The 25051-nt window shown below is 40.7% G+C and overlaps 1 protein-coding gene and 1 long non-coding RNA gene across 2 annotated transcripts in view; one reads left to right on the top strand and one right to left on the bottom strand.

Moving 5' to 3' along the window:
* LOC140975929 (uncharacterized) overlaps nt 1–25051 on the bottom strand; it is a 78498-nt gene that overhangs the window by 38512 nt on the left and 14935 nt on the right. The gene's annotated exons all lie outside the window — the stretch shown is intronic.
* On the top strand, nt 1806–2961 carry LOC140975909 (AT-hook motif nuclear-localized protein 17-like). The gene has a single exon (XM_073439841.1). The coding sequence runs from the start codon at nt 1828–1830 to the stop codon at nt 2698–2700; it is 873 nt and encodes a 290-aa protein (XP_073295942.1). The 5' UTR covers nt 1806–1827; the 3' UTR covers nt 2701–2961.

Raw genomic sequence — 25051 nt, 5'->3', positions numbered from 1 at the left:
TGAAATCCAATTTCCGTAGAAAAAATAAAAGGTACAAAATTCCAAAACTAGCTGTCGCACTTGTCTGACCTCCGAACCTATCCACATTCCAACTTGAATTTACTCTACATTTATCTTTTGGAGAACTTATTTTCTTATTCCAAATTTGTCAATTCTAAGTTGTTTTTTTATTTTAATTAATTTACAATTTGTTTGAGACATGCAAATTTTGTTTAGAAAAAATAAATTAGAAATAAAACTGTTTCCCTTAAAAAAAATTATATATCAAGAATTATATGTGTGTCTCAATATAATAATATATATTTTTATATAACTTTTTTGGCAAAAACTTGTATGAAACGGTCTCACAGATCGTATTTGTGAGACGGATCTCTTATTTAGATCATCCATGAAAAAATATTACTTTTTATGCTAAGAGTATTACTTTTTATTGTGAATATCGATAAGATTGACCCGTCTCACAGATTAAAATCCGTGAGACCGTCTCATACGAGATCCACTCAACGTTTTTCTATTTTATTAAGTAAAAGATAATCATAGCAATCGGTATTGGCAGATTCTTAGATCAAAATTGAAATTACAATTCTAATCATATTTCTACTAACCCTAGCTTACTAATTTCCACTAATAAATTTAGACAAACAAAAATTATAACAATATAATAATATTGAGTAGATCTCTCGTGAGATGATATCACGAATTTTGTCTGTGAGACAGGTAAATCTTACCGATATTCACAATAAAAAATAATACACTTAGACATAGATTGGTACACATGATAGGATAAACGTGTGATATATAATATAATGATAAGTTAATGATAAATAAGATGTAGGATATTATATTTAATGTTTGGTATGATTTCAATAAGAGTGATTAAATTTATATATTAGACTGTAATGAAAAAATTAACATTATCATAATAAATTTTATAATTTCAAAGTTGTTGCTTGAGTTCATATTTCTTATCTGTTCATACGCCGACAGTGCTTGCATGATTTATTTATTTTTACCTAATTTTATATATTATATAATATGATAATTGAGTAATTGATTTTGTGAGTCAAGTTAAGTATCAATATTTAATGTTAATCGAGTGATACTAATAATTTTATTGAGATTTATAAAAATCATTTATATAAATATCTCGATTTCATTTATATAATTATCATATTAAATAATATATATATAAATAAATAAAAATATTTATTTGATGGGACGGTGAAATGAGAGAACGATAAGGTTTAGGATTTTTATATATTGAGGGCAATTAAGTCATTTGTGGTATTTTTATCATTAAATTAAAATTATCACATCTCATAGAAGTGATATTTTATTATTGTATAAAATTATTTATCACAGGCTTATGATATTATCATGAGCTTTCTAAAAAGGTACCAAACGTGAGATGAGAAGGATTATTTATCAATCTCTCTCTTATCTATTATACCAAACTATACCTTAGTGTAAAAAACAATACTTTTTCATGGATGACCCAAATAAAAGACATGTATTACAATAATATTTTACATATATTTTTTACATTATTTTTACATTAATTTTTTTTTCAAAATTATCATAACTTATATTTAATATTAGTCATCTCAAATTCATTATAATCATTCACTCATTTCTAAAGTTTATTTATTATTAAATTAAATATAAAAATAAAAATTTAATAAAATTTTAAAAATATTATATAAATTACGATTATAATTTTAAATACATATTAAATAATATATAAATTCTCTCACTCAATTTTCCTCTCAATTTTCCTCGTCCCATCGAATATAGAGAGCAGAACATAAACAGTATCGTTACAACACCATGTTTCCCAAGCCCAACCGTCAACCTGCCGACTTCCAGCATCCGCCGGCGCCACACCTTCACCATTCTTTCCCCAATCCATCCGCCGCCGCCGACCGTCCCAAGTTATCCGAAGCTGGTGCTCATAGTCCCTCCAACTCAACCATGAAGCAACCAAAAGACCACCCTCTACCCAACGACGGTGCCTCCATCGAAGTCATCCGCCGCCCCCGCGGCCGACCACCCGGTTCCAAGAACAAACCCAGACCACCAGTGATCGTAACTCCGGATACACCCGAACCTCCAATGACGCCTTACGTCCTCGAGCTCCCTCCCGGTGTTGATGTCATCGAAGCCACCACTCGCTTCTGTCGGAAGAGGAATCTCGGTCTTTGCGTGCTCAATGGCTACGGCTTGGTTTCCAACGTCACTTTGAAGCAGCCGTCGACGAACCCCGGTGCCACCGTCACCTTCCATGGCCGGTTCGACATCCTATCGATCTCCGCCACGATTCTGCCGCCGTCTACTTCGTCTCCGAATTTAGCTAGTGGGTTGGCCAACGGGTTCACCATAACACTGGCAGGCCCACAGGGGCAGATGGTGGGTGGGATCGTAATGGGTCCTTTGATATCCGCCGCCACCGTTTATCTGATTTCGACCACTTTCAACAGCCCATCATACGATAGATTACCGATGGATGATAGTGGTGTCGACGGGGACCAGTCTCCCCCTGCGGTATCCGGTGGAGGAATGGATAGCGGCGGCGGGGGAGGTGATGGTGTCACAGCGGCGGAATCATGTGGGATTTCCATTCACAGCTATAATCAACCTTCGGATGTGATCTGGGCTACCACCGCGAGACAGCCTCCACCACTCCACCCGCCACGCTACTGATATCTAGATATTCTCCTACATTTCTTCTAGATAGGCTTCCATATTTTCTCAGTAGAATCTTTTCTCATTACATGATCAGGCAGATGTTTTTTCTCGATCGATTTCTTGATTAATCATGTTCTGCTGTTAGGAAAAGACTTTTTGTCAAAGCTGGTAGCCTTATTATCTCATGTGAAATTATTAATCAGATTCAAGAAAATTCCATGGTAACACACAATTTCAAGGTTTTATTCAAATCAACGATGCTGTATTTTTTCTTAGCTGGAGTCCCAACATATGATTCAAATCGACTGTGGAATTTAAAGCTAAGCTTTTTTCGTAAAGGTCGAAGCGACACTCTACAGCAGTAGGCGGCAGAGGTTGGTTTGAGAGAAGATTTGGGGCATTGGGTAGTGTGAGTCTTTGTCCTTTTCTAGCTGGCAGAGATTGACGTGAGTAAAATGTCAATGTTTTGAGTCATAGAAGGATCAAATCAAATCAGAGCATGCAAAAAGTTTGCAGGACCGAAGAGAAAAAAAGCTGTGGGGTTTGTTTTTGCAGAGGGAAGACTTATCTCATCCTTTTGGCTGCTCGCTATCCGATGCTCTGCCCAAAACTTTGAAAGTTCTTCCTTTTCTGAGTGGGTGTGATTAATGTACGTGTGCTTCTTTGTTTTTCTTTTAAATTTTTGTTAGATGTTTAATCTTTTTTTTTTCATAGTTTATTTATATTTTCATAATTATGATGATTGATAAGAGGTAAAGATTCAATTTTTTATGGGTAAATGGTGAAAAAATACCAAACTCAACTAAACTTTAAATTTGATATCCACACTAAAAAAACTTTGGCTCCGCTACTTAAAAACTACTTAAAAAGACAAATATCTTTGTTTGTTCTTATAGTTGATAACTCAAATAGATTGATTTTCTTGATAAAAAAATGATATCAACATACAAATTTATTATTTTTAGGTAATTAAACGTTTGATGAGGAGAATTTTCTCAATTAACATGAATGCGAACCCAGGTTCAAGATTAATTATTTATGAGATTTATTCCAGAACTCTAGAATATTTGCAATCGGAAGATCTAACCAATGTTAGATATCAGGAAGGAACATATCAGAATCTTAAGGTAAAATTATGATTCAAAATAACATGTTTTTAGAAATAGTACCGGATTCCTCTAAACTCTCAGGAGATCTTAGAAAAATTCAAAAGATGATACAAAATTATGGTAATATGCTATATCATGTACCACAGAATGTGGAGAAAATCCTTGAAAATCAGGAATAAATTCTTGAAATATTAAAAGATATTCGAACAAAACTTCAAAATCTAGAACAACAACTAAGTTCTAGTAAAAGGATTTCAGAAGGAAGGTTATCGTCATCCTTTTGTACTGAACCCTTATTACATCAAAGAGAGAAGGCCAAAGTAATGCCAAAACCTTTAACTGAAGAAGAAAAGATGATCAATCTAATCAAATCAGTCTCAGAAAAGAAATTAATCTGATGACAACGTTAGAAAATATTAGTCTAGAGGATCTACAAGAGCTTGCAGAATCTTTTACAAATGTCAAAGTAGTAGATCTGAAGATGAACACGACTGGGAGTGAACAACCTATCATAACCTGGTCATCTTCACAGGAACCATCAAGAGAAAGTGTGGGATCTCAGAATATAAATATGAGAGAATCCCAACCAGACTTTTACACTAGTGGAGGATCGCACCCAGCGGGATCAAGGTCAAGGAAGAATCAAATTCCTTTGCACCAAACCCCATATGGGAAATCTTTTTTAGAACCTATACATCCTTATGAGGTTATGCTTAACCTAGATGTATTAGATTTCAAAAACAGAGAAGATCTCATAGATGATTGAACATCCGCTATGAGAATCGCAGCAGGTACACTCGATCTCAATAGAGAATGATTCATTAAACTTCTGGAAATGAGTCTGATGGGATCAGTTAAAATCTCTTGGGACATGACTTCAGTAAAAACCAAAGAGTCAGTCCTAGCCGGAAAATCTCTTAGCGAGATAGTCGGAAGAATGGATACCCTGTTTAAAGCACAATTTATAGGGGTAGACTATTTTAACAGTTAAAATACAGAGAAGAAAAAGAAATACACTCAAGCTCTGTATAGTCTTGAATTACATGATATATGTTTAGTGGATGAATACATTATGTTATTCACTAAATATAGATGGAATTCAGGGGTCGAAGAGGATATAGCAATGCAGCTCTTCTTTGCGAAGATGCCAAGTCCCTGGAGAAAAATGGAATATATCCCTGCCAATCTAGATACATTGGCACGAATGACCTCTTTTCTTAAAGGAAAATTGACAGAATTATGTCATTTGGAAGCATTACAAACGTTTAAGGGGTATTAACAAACTTACTCTTTTATATTTTAAGGAAAATGATCTTCTAATGATTATTGAAAGTAAACCACATAAGCATAAGAGGAAAAATTTTAGGACTCATCCTTATGTTTGAAGTGAAAGGAGTTCTTAGAAACGAAGAACAGTTTGCTCTAGACAAAAAACCAGATCTTATAAATCTGGACAAAGAAAAAAACCATCAAGAAGTAGGATATCCTCTCAAGTATCGAGCACATCTCGGAGCATAGGAAGAACACCTACCAAGAAAACTTTCAGAAGAGCTCATACTCGAGCTAATAAAAGTTTCAAGGATTGTAATTGCTGGACATGTGGAGAAAGATGTCATATCTTAACCAATTGTCCAGAAAATGAAAAAAAAGGTATTAAACGCTTCGATTCAACCACGGATATTGAAGAAGCAGTTTATTACCAAGATCTTATTCAAGTATACCGATTTGAGGATATTGCCTCAGATGAAAGTATATATGAAGAAGAAGAAGTCTTAAGTCAGGAAGAATTTGATGAAACAGAATCGGAATCTGACTGAGGACGAAGTGTTTCGACACGAAACACATGAGGATTTGTCTGGATTCTTTAGCCAGACAATAATATCTCATAACATGGTCCAAAAGATTATAAGAGAAAATCATAGTATACAGAGATATCAAGGATTCTCTGCAGGATAAGTAGAAAAATTCTTAGGAAATCTTGGCCTAAGAAACATAAAGCATCATCTAATCCATAAAGTTTCTAGAAGAAAAATGGCAATTCCTATGGAACTTACAGGAAATAGAATGGAGATGCAGCTAATTCCTTCTGAAGAAATTAAGGAGAAATTACAAAAAATCTAGATAGAAGTAGCAAGGACTATGTCCTGGATTCATATCGGAGCAATCCAGATTATGATAAAAGATACTTTCAAAGAAGGAATAGATTCTCCCATTGATATTGCAATATGCGATAAAAGAATGGGAAACCTTCAAGATTAAGTACTGGAAACTATCTCAGGAAATCTCTGTGCAGGAAAGATTGTAGGAGTAATCTACCCAAGAATTGCCTACAATCTGACAAATCGAGATTTTAACCAAGCCTTGACATTGCACCAAAATTTCAAGGAGAAAAGGCTTATGAAAGAAGGTAATAGACCATATTCTTTTACCTATCAGATTTCATATGCTCTATCTAATACACATCATTCAAAATTGTTTATTAAAAATGAATTCATTGAAATACCTGATATTTGGAAAAGTTGCCCAGGTAATTTATCCAGAAAGAGTTGAGTTTTCTTTAATACAGGAAACAAATATCCAAATACAAGACAAGCTGATTCTACAAAAGAATCAAAGTCTTACATCGGAATCAAGAAGACTAGAACAAGTGGAATGATCTTGTTTATGAGCTTAATCTCTTTCCTACCCAGGATTAAAAGTGGCTGCTCGACATAAGTCAAGTCTTCTTCAAGTTGGACATCTGTCGGACCAAGAACGTGCGATTCATCTGCTACATACCGTCGTAGAAAAGATACATGAAAGACATTATGAATGCTGGACAGATACGGCGACAAAACCAATCGATATGCCAAATTTCCAACACATTCCAAGATCTCAAAAGGTCCGATGAATCTTGGGGCTAATTTTCCCTTGAGTCCAAATCTCATCACCCTGCGAAATGGTGAAACTTTAAGGAAAATTTTTTACCCTGACTGAAACTGTAGTGGTCTATGCTTGGTATTTGCGTAACTCGATTGACGATCTTTTGCAGCTTTAATTCTCTTCTTAATCAATTCCACTACGTCAATCGCTTGTTGCACTAATTCATGTTCTTGCACTTGTCGTTCTCCTACTTCGTCCCAAAACAATGGAGTACGACAACGTCTTCCATATAATGCTTCGAATGGAGCCATAATAATGCTGCTGTGATAGCTATTGTTATATGCAAACTCCGCAAGCGGCAGATGATCATGCCATGCTTGTCCAAAATCCAAAGCAAAAGCACAAGCACGCAACATGTCCTCGAGTGTCTGAATAGTCCTCTCAGACTGACCATCGGTCTCTGGATGATAGGCAGTACTCAGACTCAATGTCGTTCCCAACGCTTTTTGAAAACTTTCCCAGAACCTTGAGGTAAAGCGTGGATCTCTGTCACTGACTATACTTGTTGGCACACCATGATATTTAAGAATCTCTTGGATGTATAGTCTTGCCATGCGATCAAAACTATATTCCCGACTATACGCAATAAAATGTGCTGACTTAGTCAGTCGGTCCACAATAACCCAAATGACATCACAATTTTTAGAAGACAACGGCAAGTGGGTGACAAAATCCATCGTCACATGCTCCCACTTCCACTCAGGGATATGAAGATTCTGAAGTAATCCTCCTGGTCGTCGATGCTAAGCTTTCAGTTGCTGACAAACCAAACACTTTGCTACAAACTGGTAAACACTTTTCTTCATACCTTTCCACCAAAACCTGGTCTTCAAATCCTTATACATTTTCATGCTTCCAGGGTGGATACTCAACTTACTCCTATGGGCTTGAGATAAAATCTCGTCTCTTAATTCTGAATCTTCTGGAACTACGATTCTTCTCGACAGACACAAGGTTCCATCTGTTTGGAACGCAAAGCCAAATGTGTTGTCTCTGTTAGCTAACCTTGCTAACTTTTTCACTTTCGGGTCAGAAAACTGAGCTTATCTGATTATGGCATACAACTTCGGTTCAGATGAAATGCTCTTTACTCGAATGTGTTCCATTCCTATCTTATGACGCAAGAGAAATCCCAGAGAACAAAAATCTTGGATTACACTTGATATGAAACTTGTCTGAAGTGCAGATAATATCACCTTGCTACTAAGAGTATCAGCTGTAAGATTCGCTGATCGTAGATGATACTTGATTTCGCAATCATAATCCTTTAACAAATCCATCCATCTTCTTTGGCGCATATTCAACTCTGCTTGAGTGAAAATATACTTCAAACTCTTGTGATCTGTAAAAATCTCAAATCTCTCTCCGTAGATATAATTTCGCCAGATCTTCAAAGCAAACACAATCGCTGCTAATTCCAGATCATGAACTGGATAATTCTCTTCATGCTTCTTCAACTGTCTGAATGCATATGCAATCACATGACCATTTTGAGTTAAAACACACCCAAGTACTTGAAGTGATGCACCAGTGTACACAATGTACCCTCCTGATCCAGATGGAAGAGCTAAAACTGGTGCAGTTGTCAAACATTGACGCAATTAATTGAAACTATTTTCACAATCATGTGTCCATTCGAACTGCACATTCTTACACGTCAGCTGAGTCAATGGTTTGGCAATCTGAGAAAATCCTGAGATAAATCTCCGGTAATATCCTGCCAAACCTAGAAAACTTCTTATCTCTTGAGCTGATTCCGGCCGTGCCCAACTCAACACTGCTTCGATCTTGTTAGGATCCACTGATATCCCATCTTTGGATATAACATGTCCTAAGAAGACAACTCTGTCGAGCCAAAACTCGCACTTGTTCAATCTAGCATATAGTTGGTGATTCTTTAAGGTTAGCAACACAATCCTTAAATGTTGTGCATGCTCTTCAAGGCTACGAGAGTATACCAATATGTCATCAATAAAGACAATGACAAACTTGGCAAGATACTCCTGGAATACTCGGTTCATCAAATCCATAAATACTGGTGGAGCATTCGTCAAACCAAACGGCATCACTAGAAACTCGTAATGACCATACCTTGTTCGAAATGCAGTCTTGGGGATATCACGTTGATGAACTCGAAGTTGATGATACCTAGACCGTAAATCGATCTTCGAGTACACTGAAGTTCCTTGCAGTTGATCAAACAAGTCATCAATCCGTGGCAACGGATATTTCTTCTTGACTGTTACTCGGTTCAACTGTCGATAATCTATGCAAAGCCGCATAGACCCATCCTTCTTTTTAACGAACAACACTTGTGCTCCCCAAGGAGACACACTGGGTCTAATGTACCATTTGTCAAGAAGATCTTGTAACTGTTGCTTCAACTCTTTCATCTCCGATGGTGCCAATCTATAAGGCGCTCTGGAGATAGGTGCGGTTCCTGGTATTAACTCTATCTCCGCTTCCACTTCCTTCTCCGGAGGCAATCTAGGAATCTCATCGGGGAAAACATCAGGAAATTCATCAACAACTAGAATGTTCTTCACGTCGATCACATCCTTCGATACGTCAACAGCATAAATGAGGTATCCTTCTCCTCCTTTCGCTAAAGCCCGTTGTGCCTTTACAGCAGACACTACTGGCATTGGAGGTCGGGCTCCCTCGCCAAAGAAAAACCAATTCTCGTCTCCTTCTGGACGAAACTGAACGAGAGTCGCTCTATACTTAGTCAATAGGTTGATTTCCATAATGCAATCGAAATCTTCCATAGCCAATATAATCAAATTGGCAGACAAGTTTTTTCCCTCAAACTCTAACAAACAGTTTATTACAAGTCGCTTAGCTAAAACCTCTTGTCCCATCGGTGTAGACATCGACATCAAAACATCTAATGACACGTAGGGTGGTTTATGCTTCTTAACAAATATTGATGCTATGAATGAATGCGATGCCCCAGTGTCAATTAATACATATGCAGGAATAACATATAAAATAAAATTACCTGCAATGACTCTCTCGTTTTGCTCCTCAGCTTGTTCTTGGTTTAGGGCAAACACTTGCCCTTGAACTCGTGGACGTTGCTGAGATCCTTGTGATATTCCACTACGACGAGAACCTTGAGCAGGAAAACCTTTCTGTTGCACTTTGACCTCAGACTGTTTTCCACTGTAAGACCCTGCCATAGAACCTCCGCCTATACTCTAATTCTCCAAATTAGGGCAATCCCTCTTCATGTGACCAAAACAATCACAATTGAAACAAGCACCTGTTACTTTTCAACAATTTTCCGTCTGGTGATTTCCTCCGCAGTGGCCACATTGCAGCGTTTTCCTACCAAAGCTGTGCACCCCTCCAGAACCAGAAGAAGAAGAAGATGCAGACTTCTTGAAAGACTGACCCCTCGGTCCCAACGAACTAGAACTTTTGCTAGCTTGCATAGCCTTCCTCCTAGCAATAATGATCTCTGCTTGACGACAATGATTCACTAATCCTTCGTACGAAGTAGGATCGTCATAGACTGGAACCCGATAAAAAATCTCCTGGTTCAAACCATTCAAAAAGTGAGAATATTGTGCTGCAGAATTCTCACTGATGTGAAGAGCGTACGGCAACAGATCCGTAAAACGCTTTGGGTAATCCTCAATGCTCGAATCTCCCTGCTTAAATGTCAAGAGTTCCATCTCCTTCGCCTGACGACGAGCTGGCGGAAAGTGATGATTGATGAAGGCCTGACGGAATGTTCCCAACGAATCCGCCCATGCTGCTGAACTAGAATGGCAGAAACAGGTTTCCACCATTTCCGAGCTTTTCCTTGGATCATGAAAACGGCTACCTCCATCTTCTCGTCCTCGTCATAGTGCAGCACTCGAAAACACTGCTCCATGATATCGACCCAAGCTTCAGCAACATCAGCATTCTCAACTCCGGTCAACAGTAGAGGTCCAATCTTCATGAAATCCATAATGTTGACACGGTTCCTACGCCTCCTTCCGTCACGATCTCTACGACGATGTTCTCAGCCAGCCTCATCGTCGCCATAACAACCATGTCCCACACTTCCTTGACTGCTTCCATCTCCTGACATCTGAAAGGAAACCAAAATCAACCTCTAAATCCTCAAAACAGAATTACTAATGTCCCAAAAATCTTCACATGCTCTGATACCACCAAATGTAGCGCCCTTACCCGAGCCACTACTAAACAAACTAATAAGCATGCAACATTAAAACATAATAACAACAATTAAACAGCGGAAACCGAATAATTTAATCATCTTACAACCGAAATGAAAACAGAACAAACAACATCAGTCTTAAACATTAATACAACCATATCGAAAACATAATTCTAAAAAATAAAACGATGAACCACATAAAACCTCCACTAGATCACCACCAAAAACTCAACTGTTCAAGCCACTGCCCTGGTCGTCCGAACCGTCCAACCTAAGACCTGCCCCGTGGAATGGGGTGCCCAAGATGAAAACAAGGACGTGAGCGACAATCGCCCAATACGAGAATGTACGAGTATACAAACTGATATGATGCATGCGAAATGCAATATGCTCGGATATCAAGGATCAAGTCAAGAATCTCATGCTCGGTCTAGAGGCGCCTGAGTGTGTAGTCTCTGATATGCCCTAGACATGTTTTGCTCCCACACTCATCATCAAGACGTGGACCTACAATGTCCAGGTCATCAGAGCCCGCGGGTCCCGTCGGACACTGTAGCTCTCGATGTCCCATCGTCCACAATACAGAATAGGGCTGAGCGGCCCCAACAAACGAGTTATATCTCAAAAGATATCAGGCTCAACATGATATGTCATGCATAATATGCCAAAGCTGTAAAACATGTATAATGCAACACATAAATATGCAGCATATAAGTGTGTATACTACGATTAGATATCTCAGTCAGTACATCACGTACCTCACTAAAACAATTTGACAGAAAGCTCTTAACCTAGACAATATCAACAATATGAAATCACTATCAAACCAGATTCTGAATTACCAAAAATGCTATAAAGTTCTTTCTAATGGCTTTAGGATTATACCTGCGTCCGTCGTCAGCCTGCTGATGATGTCTCGATCTCAGTTCAACGACCCCCCCTCGAGTCGACACTAGCTCCGAAACTTTCTGACACCACAGTGCCCTAAAAACTGGCTAGAAAACCTAAGGTAAAAGACTCTCTCTCTCTGAAGGATGCGGTGTGGGAAACAAAAGAATTCATCTTCCATTTATAAGCTGCATCCGGACTGTTTCAGAAATCCGAATCAATCTTATCTGCCATGTGTCAGAATCTCATTCGTCTGTCTGGATTTCTCGAGATAACGTAATCGGAAGTAGATCGGGTTATCTATTTAAAATTCGGTGGATCCAACAGATTAATCTCAAATTATCAATTCCTTAATAATACTTAATTAACAACTCTTTAATTATCTCTTAATTAATACTTCATTCAAAATAAGAATTCGGGTCATTACACCTCCGACGCCCATTCACGTGGTTACTTTCTTGGTTGCAGATCCTTTCATCCACCCCAAGAAGCAAGCTTGTGACCCATACGTTTAGTTCTCTTTTACTTTACTATATTGATAGCAGATCCAGTAGAGCACCCGACCCGGCTCATCCATTTCACCCGGATCGCATCATTGGTGCCGTCTGTGGGAAATAGAGTTCTAAGACATTGATATGGCTCCTACCAGAAGGACGAACCAAGACATTTCTCGAACCAAGACTTACTGGCCCCCGACCTACTAATAACTTGACACCCGAGGACTTGGCTAAAATTGTATCTAATGCCGTGGATGCAGACTTGGCAAAAAGGCCCCTGTTTAATCATTCTACTCGGCCCGTGCTAGAACAGGAACATGCACAAAAGGAGCAGGAAGAAGAGAGAAGGAAGGAGGAGATGGAGTCAAGTGCGGGCTCTTAGTCTCCTACTGTGGCGGAGGAATTAGAGGAGTTGAGAAAGAAGGTAAGAGTGTTGGAGGGGCAAGTTGTTTCTAAATGCAGTGCTCAAGTTGTCAAGGGTTGCCCATTCTCTGATGCTATAGTACGGGAACCACTTCTCGGGCACTTCAAGTCAGCCAGAATCAAAGATTATGATGGGAGTTCTGACCCCAAAGAGTATCTTGCTCGATTTGAAAACATGGCCATGCTACATTGTTATGGGGATCAAATCAAATGCAAAGTATTTCTGACCACCCTGGTCGATTCTGCTCAAAGGTGGTTCGAAGGGTTAGCACCTCAAAGCATTCAATCCTTCGAAGATTTCCAAAAAATATTCTTGCACCAGGTCAGTAGCAGTAAGAAATATAAGACGACTGCTTTTATCTTGTTTGAAGTGAAACATGGTCAAGATGAAACCCTAAGGGCATATATCAAAAGATTCAACCGAGTGGCTCTAGATGTCCCTGCCTGCGCACCCGAGACAAAAACTACCGCATTCATGCAAGGGTTATGGGAAGGAGATTTCTTCCGATCCCTAACAAAGAAACTGTCCGGTAACTTTGAAGATCTCTTATCCCGGGCAGAAAAATACATTAACATGGAAGAGGCACAACATCAAAAAAGAGAAGCCTTGAAGAGATCCAGGGGGGACCGGGTTGTCGGGCCCGAGGAGAGAGCTCACAAGAAGAGTGGTCCAGGGCATTTCTCTCACATCCCTTTGAGAATTGCCCGGGATCGAGAAATCCAAGAATGTAGCTCGGACATGACCCATCATCTGAGTTCAACAGCACAACCGCCAAGACCAGAAAAGAAAGGGTTTTGCACCCTTCACAAAGAATGTTCTCACAACACAAATGAATGCCGAACTTTGAGGAAAGAGTCCAATAGACATTCTATGCCAGAACCTCATCCCACCCGAGATGGGTCCAGACAACCACCTTGGTTATCTTGGTGTCCCGGACCCAATATTCCCCGGAGAACAGCAGATATCCAAAGTGGAAGTAGGAGGGAGTAGGGAAGCTCTCGGGAAGAAAAGAGTAGACAGCCAGAGAAGAGAAAAGCCTCCCCGAGTCGAGGAGTAATAAAAATGATCTCGGGAGGATCTACAGATGGTGATTTTAACTGGGCTCGGAAGGCGAGGGGAATGAGAATGTGTCTGGAAGTTGATGAGAGGAGGAGGAATGAGCCGGTCATCAGCTTTGGCTCGGAAGATCTTAGAGGAGTCAGCTTACCCCATAATGATGCCTTGGTCATCCAAGCCAGGATTGCTAATTACGATATACTCAGGGTTTTCGTTGATAATGGCAGCTCTGTTAATGTTATCTTCAAAGAGGCCTTAGTGCAGATGGAGTTGCAGGATTATCAGTTGGAGGCGGTTGAGACTGCCCTGTTTGGTTTCGCTGGTCATGCCATTCGGAGGGGGAAATAACCTTGCCACTAACCCTGGGAACTGGGGACTTGATGAAAACAGTCATGACAATCTTTACAGTGGTGGATGCCCCGTCCTCATACAACATTATCTTGGGGAGGCCAGCTATGAATGAGATGAGAGCTGTGGCCTCCACTTATCATCAAAAAAATTAAATTCTCAGTACGAGGACGTGTCGGGAATGTCAAGGGAGACCAGCCTTCCTCTCGGAAATGCTATGGGGAGACTATCCGAGTGGATCAGAAAAGAGCAAGGAGGGAGGATAAGGGGAAGAGGTAGAGTCAAGCAGAGGAGGTAGTCAAGGAAAGGGAGGTTCATTTTTTTGCTGAGGAAGAGCAAGAGGCAGTGGAGATTGAGCCAGGGATACACATCCGGGTGGCCCGAGACATCAATGCGTCCACCCGGGTAAATCTCTTAAATTGTCTAAAAGCTAACATTAGTATTTTCGCTTGGTCTCAACAGAAATTGGTCGGGATTTTGCCACAAGTGGCCGAGCATAAATTAAATATTATCCCGGGATCCCAACCCGTGATGCAAAAGAAAAGGCATTTTGGCCCGGAGAAAGATAAAGTCATTAATGAGCAGGTGGGAGAGCTGTTGCGGGCCGGCCACATTTGGGAGGTCCAATTCCCTACTTTGCTCTCAAATGTGGTCCTCGTTCCTAAAGCTACCGGAAGTGTAGGATGTGCGTAGATTTCCGGGACCTGAATAAAGCTTGCCCCAAAGATTGTTATCCCCTTACTCGGATTGATCAACTGGTAGATTCTACTTCTGGTTTTGAATTACTACGTTTTATGGATGCATACCAAGGCTACCACCAAATCCCCATGGCCTGGGAAGATCAAGATAAAGCCAATTTTATCACTTCTGGAGGCACTTTCTGCTACGTGGTTATGCCCTTTGGATTGACGAATGTCGGGGCCACATACCAATGGTTAATGAATCATGGTTTTCAAAAGTAGATAGGCAAAAACATTGAAGTGTATGTGGACGATATTCTGATCAAGACTCGGGAGGTTTCTTGTTTTATTGATGATCTGACCGAGACCTTCGCTACCCTGAAGCACTATGGCATAAAGCTCAACCCGGCCAAATGTGTGTTCGGATTCAGAAGTGGAAAATTCCTGGGTTTCATGGTAAACGACCGAGGAATTGAAGTCAACCCAGAAAAGATCAAAGCAGTGATGGACATGTCTTCCCCTCAATCTGTCCGAGAAGTACAAAAATTGACCGGGAGGATTGCTGCCCTGTCCTGATTCATCTCCCGATCTGCCCATAGAAGTTATCCATTTTTTCAAGTCCTGAGGAAGGCACAAAAGTTTGGGTAGGACGAGAAATGTCAGCAAGCTTTTCAAGATCTGAAGAAGCATTTATCCGAGCTACCTGTCCTTGTCAAACCTGAGCCTGGGGAAAAATTGTTGGTCTATTTATCTGCTACTGAACACGCTGTTAGTTCTGTGCTCATCCGGGAAGAAGGAGCTGATCAGAAACCAGTATATTATGTCAGTCATGCCCTCCGAGGAGCCGAGTTGAATTACCGTGAAACAAAGAAAATAGCCTTGGCTCTGGTGATGACTGCCCGGAAGCTGAGACCGTATTTTCTCTCACATCCTATCGTGGTTCTCACCAACTCTCCGCTGGGAAGAATCATGACACATGCTGAAGTATCGGGCAGAGTGGTTAAATGGACAATCGAGCTCGGGGAATATGACATTGAATACAAACCTCGAGTTGCTATCAAAGCCCAGGCATTGACAAACTTCTTGATAGAGATGGTTCAACCGGGAGAGGAGGAAATAGGGAGAGTCTTTGTGGATGTGCATTGAATTTATCAGGGTGTGTAGTTGGTGTTGTTTTAATTGCTCCATCAGGAGAAAAGATTAAATTAGTTTTGAAGATTGACTCCCGGGTCACCAATAATGAAGCTGAATATGTGGCTGTTTTGGCAGGGCTACAAGCTTCTCGGGAAATCGGCGCTTCCCGGGTTATCATCTACTCTGATTCTCAGCTAGTTGCCCAGTAGCTAAGAGGAACATACGAGGCCAAAAATGAAAAAATGCTCAAATATCTAGGGCTCATCACAGCCCGGGCAACATCCCAACCGACTGGAGCATTGAGCAGATTCCTAGGGAATAGAATGGGGAGGCAGATACATTGGCTAAATTAGCCGCTTCTATGTCGGACATAAGCACCCGAGAAGTCATTTGTTTTACCCGGCTGGTGCTATCTGTTGATGAAGAAATGAGGTCTGCCAAAGAAAATTCGTGGAAGACTCCTTTGATCGATTATATGGTCAATGGAAAGTTACCAGAAGATTGGGCCCTAGCCCTGAAAATCAAAAAGCAAGCACCCAGGTTTGTTATTTTGAATGATGTTTTGTATATACGGTCATATCCGGGCCCTTTATTTAAGTGTTTATGAGAAAATGAGGTTGAATACGTTCTTCGAGAAATACATGAAGGGTGCTGTGGTGAACACCTTGGTATAACCGCCTTGGCTCAGAAAGTTATATTAGCCGGATTTTGGTGGCCCCAGATAAATCAAGATACTGTTCAACTTATTCAGAAATGTAAGGGTTGCCAATACCATTCTAATTTTCAACATCGTTCGGCTACTGGTATGCAACCCATCTCAGCATCGTGTCCCTTTGATCAGTGGGGCATGGATATTGTGGCCCTTTCCCTACAGCCCGGGCACATAAAAAATTCTTTCTCGTGGCTGTAGATTACTTTTCCAAATGGGTGGAGGCTGAGCCGTTGGCCAAAATTACTGAGGAAGAGGTAATGAAATTTCTCTTGAAAAACATTGTTTGCAGATTTGGCATACCAAGAAGATTGATTTCAGACAACGGAAGGCAATCCAGGGGAAGAAAATTACATCTTGGTGCCAAGAAATGAAGATAGTTCAATCTTTCACCTCAGTAACCTACCCACAGGCCAATGGCCAAACTGAGGTGATTAATAGGATCATTGTACAAGCACTAAAAGCCCGGCTTCATGGAAAAGGAAAGGACTGGGTTGAAGAATTACGGAGTATATTATGGGCATATCGGACTACACCTCGATCGAACAATCTTCTACTCGGGTGGAATCTTATCCGAATAACAATGATCAGACCCGCGCCATTGAGCTTGATTTGGTTGAAGAGAAAAGAGATCGGACAGCTATTCGAATAGAAGCCTATAGAAGCCAGGTAATGAAATCCTACAACAAGCATGTTCGATCACGAGATTTACAAGTTGGAGACCTAGTCATGAAAAAAGTGAAGCCGGTAGGTGATGTGGGGAAATTGGAAGCACGGTGGAAAGGACCCTTCAAAGTAATTCAAAGAGTTAGCTCGGGAGCCGCTTATTATCTAGAAGACTCTCAAGGGCATACCCTTAAAAGACCTTGAATGTATTTCATTTGAAGAAATATTATGCTTAAAGTTCTTGTATCCATTGCTTGTACATCAAATGAAAAATTATTCAAGGAAGTGTCTACTAAGTCCAGGGACCCGTACCCTGGCCCGAGGACCCACACCCCAGTTATCTACTAAGTCCAGGGATCCGTACCCTGGCCCGGAGACCCGCATCCCGGTCATTTACTAAGTCCAAGGACCCGTACCCTGGCCCGGGGACCCGCACCCCGATCATTTACTAAGTCCAGGGAATCGTACCATGGCCCGGGGACCCGCACCCTGGTCATTTACTAAGTCCAGGGACCTGTACCCTGGCCCGGAGACCCGCACCCCGGTCATTTACTAAGTCCAAAGACCCGTACCCTGGCCCGGAGACCCGCACTCCGGTCATTTACTAAGTCCAGAGACCCGCACCCCGATCATTTACTAAAGTCCAGAGACCCGTAGCCTGGCTAGGGGACCTGCAACCCGGTTATTTATTAAAGCCCAATGATTCATACCTTAGCCCGAGGGTTTCGCACCCCGGTTATCTATTAAAACCAGGAACCCATACCCTGGCCCGGGGATCCATACCCTGGTCATCTATTAAATCCTAAGGATCCGTACCTCGCCTATTTACTAATTTCAGGAACCTGCACCCCGTCTATCTAACAAGATTAATCCTACTTTGGTTATTAATATGCTTAATGAAGGTTGATTAAACCCCACGGGGACACATAAAAATTCAAGCAATATGACACTTGTAGGTATGTTGTTTCAATTATTCAAGGCAAGAATGAACAGGGAAAGAACATTTCATTAAAAATAGAGATATTTACAAGGTGCCCGGAAGCCCGGGAATAGAAAAAAAAAGAAGAGAAATCCTAGTCTATTTTGGGATCTTGTTCTTTGTTCTCCTCATCATCCGGGAGGGATGCAGCCGCTTTCTCTAAATCCGGGAAGTCCTCCCGGTCAACAGGAGCAAGGCCCGCCTCCTGAAACTGTTCTAGGCATTTGTTGAAGCCATGTCAAAGTAGGAGAAGGTTTTATCAGCCATCATCTTCTTAAACTCCCGGGACTCCAGAAACTGTGCCATCTTCTCATCTTGGGTGTTCTTCAGGAGTTCAAGAGCAGCAGTGGCCTCATCAGCTTGGGCCCGAGAAGATTCTGCCTCTTCTTTAGCAGCTTGTACTTCTAACTTGGCAGCTGCAGAGTGGTCCTCTAAGGCTTTCCGGGCCTCAGCCAGTTCTGCTCGGGCCAGGTCCAGCCCTATCTCGGGCTAGAACATGATCGTGGAGCTCCCTCATCCGGCCCATTGCCTCTTGGAGCTTGTCATATGTTTCTCGGGCAGAGGTAGCCTTGTTATTGGCTCTCTTCACAGCCTGAGCCACTCGCTCGAAGGCCGACATAAGCATCTGCATGCCCTGTAAAAATAGAGGGGGTCAGAAAAATTGATACAAAATTAAATGACAGAATAAATAAAAGGACTTACGGAGAAGGACCGGGCCACTCCTTCGCACAGCAGCTCGTTGGGGTGTAGTCCCTGGAGGTGCGCCACCTCATCGGGGCATAGAAGACCTCGGATCATCTTGACGAGATCTGAGCTAATGTCCTCCCCAAAGATATTGGGAAGAACCCAGGGCCTCTCGCCTGAGGGACCGGCAGATGAACCAATAAGAGGAGGAGATCGGATGATCTCTTCGGGTTCATCCTCCACGACCACTGTTTCAATAATCGGCTCGGTCACAGCCTTTCTCTTACGATGATTCAAAGGAGCTGGGTCCTCCTCATTGGCCGAGGAAGTGGCCGGTCTCCTCCCGGGGAGGGAATGTTTTTTATGGGCCTTATCTTCTGCCTCGACTATGCGTTCCTCAACTTCTCGGGCCTCAGCCTCCGCTCGAGCTCGGCATTCTTCTTGCTCTTGAGCCTCCCGGGCCCTCTTCTCTGCACGGTTCTTCTTTTGCTCGGCCTTTTTCTTGGCAGCCGCTTCAAGAAGACTCGCCTTGATCATATCTTCTTTGGCTGCACCAGAGATAAACAGTCATATGATTAATACAAAATGTGAAAAAGAGCTAAAGATAGTGATTTACCAGCCGGCGACTCGGCCTGGTCGAATTCATCAATGATCTGGTCCACCGGGTCTTTAGGTCGGGACCCGATCCCATAGTACACCAGATTATCTCCCCCGATCAACACAGAGGATAGGAAGGACTGATTTTCCAAAGCATCCCGGGCATGGGTGAAAGTAGGGAGGAGTTTGAAGTCGGGGGGGGGGGGAGTTCGGGTTAAGGGAGCATGGAAGAAAGAAAGCCTGTCGAACAGGTCGGGAAAGTTGGGAGTTGTAAAAAGAAAAATTTTGTTTTCCACCCCTTCAAATAAGAAAGGATGTCAGTCAAAAACCGATAATGCATCCGGACCATGAAAGAAAAGACCCCGTCATTAAATCGCCATGAGTAGAAATAATGAAAAATAGAGGAGTTGATGGAAATGATTTTCATACGAAATAAAACAAAAGTGGCCGCCATAATCCTAAAGGCGTTAGGGTGAAGATGATTGATGGGAAGCCCGAAGAACCGGGCAACCCCTTCAAAGAAGTGATGGATGGGGAATCTAAGCCCACTCTTAAGTTGCTCTACGAAAAAGGTTTGAAAGCCTGGGGGTGGGGTGTCAGGGTGGTCGGATGGCCCGGGAATCCGGATTTTATAAGTAGGGAGAATTGAACCCAAAGATCTAATTTCTTCTACATTACGCGGACGAAGAGTGGAGGTCACGGTAGAAAACCACAAGGGCCCTGCTACCTTATCCTTCCCCTTGCCAGGAATGCCAGTAGGTCGGGAAGAAGAAGCTTTAGTTGGTTTTTTGGAAACGAGTCGGGAGGAAAGAATAGGAATACATATTAGAATATGGGCGAAAGTTTCAGAAGGGGTCGGGGAGTTATCCTCTGACCGACCCCTGATATTTTTACCAGATGTGGATGAGGTGGAGTTTGACATGACTAGGAAGAAATAGAGAATAGGGAAGAAGGGACTTACGAAGTAAGGACGGTGGTGGAAAGCTGGTAGCAGAAATCGTCGGAGAAGATTTGCATGTTGGAAAGCTTGAGAAAAATTTGACAGAGTTTGGCCAAAAAGTGAATTTGCAAAGTGATTTTTCAAAAATCAGCAGGCTACTATATATAGGGAGAGGAGTTAATCTACACCGTTGATCTAAAATGAATCGAACGGACCAGATTGACCTGGAGAATTGGGCGGGATATTTGAAAAGTCAGACGCGGAGTTCGAGGCATCATGATGATTTATCTTTTCGGAATACGAAAAGCCTCTGACAGCTTTTCATTAGGCTTACGTCAGCAGTAGAAACGTGACGGATAATCTGATGACCCGGGAAAGGCTAAATGACAAAATACCTCTACTGCCCGGGCACACAAGACTAATCGGGACAGCGAGTATGACTCTAGCCCGACTATTTAAGGAAGGAGTGATGATATCCCGGGATGTCCTGGGCTATGGATAGTACCCGGGTCTGGAGGATGGATCTTTCCCGGGTCACATATGATTCGGTCATTAAGATGGTAAGCTGCCCATAAGCCCAGATCTCGGGCTGCCCGAGACGTTTAGATGATTTGACAGTATATGAAGAAGCCAGTTAATCTGAAAGGCCGAGCCGTTGAAGCACCCTGGATATAGCTTTCCCGGGCCATCGGACTCCCGGGCCTTCGTGAAAATTTCCGAGATACATTCTGTCCGGGACACTTCGATATAAATGCGGCATTTAATGGCACCGACAGCGTAGGGTGTGCGCAGCCTATCTCTGACAATGATATAAATGGTTGACAAAATCAGGTAGGATGTATGTGACTAGTATGAGATTTGACATGTCAGAACAATATGGTATAATCAGCTGCCCTACTATAATTAATTATCATCACAAAGAACGAGGTCATCATTACATTCTCCTACAATAAATACCAGATTCCTTCTTTGCATTTATTTATCTACTCATACATTGAATGCTCACATTTATTGTTCATTTACTCCCGACCATTAACACCAATCTCACAACCATCACTTGGTTACATTGGTTTTTAACTTGAGTCCTTCACTGACTTAAGCATCGGAGTGGTCACGCCGGACACCCCTCCGGCGCTCATTCACGTGGTTACTTTCTTGGTTGCAGATCCTTCCATCCACCCCAAGAAGCAAGCTTTTGACCCAGACGTTTGGTTCTCTTTTCCTTTACTATATTGATAGCAGATGCAGTAGAGCACCCGACCTGGCTCATCCATTTCACCCGGATCACATCAAACATTATTTAAAACCATAATATGATGTGATAGACGAGAAAAGAAAGATTAAGGCGTGCCTTTGCGTTTTATGGGGTCTAATTTACATATTAAATAGTTAATTAAGTACTAACCATGCTTAGGCCCATTAACCATGTTAATTAGGCCCATTAGTGCTTAATTAAAATATTAAAAATAATTTTGCTTAAATAGGTTTGTGAATTTATTATCCGGGTCGCCAAAACGTTCGTATTTTTGTTGAAAATCCAACATCGATAAAAATTATGTCCCGTATAAGATCACCTAAAAACCCATTATTTTCAAAAATAAGAAAAATCATCACCCGTATTTTAAATAATTAAAAACAATTAACCAATAAAAACATTTTCTATTTTTCAGCCATCGGTCTCCGTTCCTTGATCGCAACTTGAATATCCTTTAAAAATACATTTTAATTCAACCATGTTGAAAATATATTTTAAATATGTCAAAATGCACAACATATTTAATCCATGCAATTAAAACATTTAATTAAAATACACAAGAAATTTAATAATTGCATGCATGTGGTTCGCGTGGACCTTCAATTTTTGGGGCGTTACAATCTTCCCCCTTTAAATTGAATTTCGCCCTTGAAATTCGCTTATCCTCGATAATCAAAAGTTTAGTAGTTCTAGTATCCCCAAAATCTACGCTTCTGCTGCGCAACTCTGATAAAACTTAAGTTCTAGAATGTTCTTACGTCTCCTTGATCCCAACTAATTTTTCCTTCTAAAACTTATTTGCAAATCGCAACTTAAAAAGACCCCTAATGACTTAGTCCTGTTACTATTATAACATCGAATTTCAAATTTTCTTACAATTCCCAATATTAAAAGATGGATGACCATACTTATCGTATATTATTTTTCTTATTTTATACCCAAAATGTTCATCAACTTATCATATTTCAGCGTTAAAATCCCAAACGCATCTGCTAACGCTTAAATTTTCAAGCCTAATATCGATTTATTCTTAAAAACCCTTGATTAACATTCCTTATAACACTATAACCAAGATATCCCAAAGTTCCAAATATTCTTAAAAGTCTAAATCATCGAAAATTCTTATCATTTAACTCATTCAATTTTCGCTTATTGCTAAATTAGTCCCTAATTTCCTTAACAATTGCAAAATTACTTCTTAATTTCCTTAAAAATTATCCTAATTGGTCCTTAATTTCAAAAATCCTACTATTAACTCATAACTTCTTGGCATTCTTAATTCTCTTCTACGGGTTTCCCATAACATAATTTCGAAAATTTTAAACTTATTTACCCAAAATCAATTCCCATAACCAATATTACCTTTTCATCAAAACCTAACATCCCAAATTATACATTTTCTTACTTCCAAAGATCATTGAAGTCTTCGAATCGTTATTATTTTTGAGTAATTACCAAAAATTAATTCAACTAGTAACCACGAATCATGAATATTTTCTTAAAAAAATCTATGTGTCCCAAAGACATTCATAATATTCACGATTAACTTATGCCCCAAAAAGTAGAATGTCAATACTAAAACCCAAAAATCAACATAGTCCAATTCTACCACAAAGCCAACATGCGTTGAAATCAAATAATTTCTTATTTCATATCATATCACGTATAAAAATTCCAAAGCATATAAATCATATATCCTCATAAAGCAATTAAACATGTGACATGAACATATAATTCATGTAGTCATGCAGGTAACAACATATAAATTATATAAAGCATGTAAACTTACAATGTGTGGCTTGATGACTGAGCTTCCCGGCACTAATGGTGGCACAACCCTTTACATGACCTTTGCTCTTATATCAACTGAAACGTATGCTAATCTTGTTGTTTAAAAAGTACTAGAAATTTTTTTAAATTTTTTTCCATACTATTTTGGCCGAATTACTTGCATACATATATGAAATATTTTGTACCACTCTAAAACTAAACTAATCAACTAATATTTGAAAACCAATGAAATAGTCAAAACATGAAATCGTCAAATATTTTACCAAACCTAAAAAGCAATAAATTTGAAAAGTATAGCCCATACTAAACCTCTCAAAAATCTCTCAAAAGCATAAATAAATAGTCGTAAAAATCTTTAACATAATCATAAACGTAAATCATAAGTGCGGAAAAGTAGAAGCGCTGGTCTTCGGGTGTGCACCTTCAGTGTAGTCAGGTCAACCATCAAGACCTCCATCAAACTCACCTGCATCCGTGACTAGTGAGTCTAAAAACTCAATACACCATAATCTTTATAACAAATAATACGTATAAAAATCACAAGCAACAGTGAAAATACTTTTACGTAAAAATAACATTTTACCTTGGTTTTAGTGCCTACTCACTAATCATGGCAAGATGATTGCCCATTTGACACCAATTGCTCTGACAAACCATACTGTCCCCTTTGCCCTGTCTACTTCAAATGATTTGACAGCGATGATTACCGAGTTAAGGTATCCCATACCTGTGCACTTGAGTGCGTTGCTTTTATCGAGGTAACCCGGACAGGGAGATATCGTCCGGATTTTTTCTGAAAGCCCGAGTTCTCTTAGCTCGGGAAAATGATGGCTCGGGCATCTTCCCAAGAAGTCAAAAAAGCATAAAACCAAATCCGCCACTTCTGGCCCTTCCCAAGTTTCTAAAAGGGGAAAGGCAAGACCCGGGCTCTTAGCTCACCTCATCATGAGGTCCCGAGTGCTCCCTGGTTTTCTACCATGGAAAGTTCTCTCCGCCCTGACTCTGAGGAAGATTTTCAATTCTTGAGTTCTATTCCTTCTTCCTACCAAATCCGGATCCCCGGTCCCTGCGACCGGCTAATCAGCCCCCGGAGGGTTTCTTTGCTTTCTCCAGAGACCAAGTTCGTAGCAGTCTCAGATTTCACATCCCCTCATTCTTTATCGAAGTGGCCTGGTTCTTCGGTGTGCCCATAAACCAGTTGCACCCCAACTTCTTCTGAATAATGGCCGCCACCTATGTCCTTTTTAAAATGTACAATCTCCTTATTAATCCCCTTATCCTTCATTACTTCTTCGTATGACGCTTTGGAGACAACGCCTTCTCCTTATCTGCTCGCTTGAGTTGCCGATTTTTTGACGACGTCCCGTCTTCTATGAAGGGATGGAAAAACATATTCTTTTATATCACCCTTCCCTCTCCTCTCGACTGTTTAACTGGTTTTTTTCCCAGTCTTCCTACCCAACCCGACCTTCCCCAGTCATACAAGTTTGAGGAGCCCTTTATCCGAAGCCAA

The sequence above is a fragment of the Primulina huaijiensis genome, chromosome 4 (genome assembly GCF_012295235.1).
Source record: "Primulina huaijiensis isolate GDHJ02 chromosome 4, ASM1229523v2, whole genome shotgun sequence".
Lineage (NCBI taxonomy): Eukaryota > Viridiplantae > Streptophyta > Magnoliopsida > Lamiales > Gesneriaceae > Primulina > Primulina huaijiensis.
Note: the sequence above shows the minus strand (reverse complement) of the source record. Positions and strands in the feature narration are given on the sequence as shown.

What these genes read in the sequence shown, in the direction of transcription:
- LOC140975909 (XM_073439841.1), top strand. Translation starts at nt 1,828, where the DNA reads ATGTTTCCCAAGCCCAACCGTCAACCTGCCGACTTCCAGCATCCGCCG.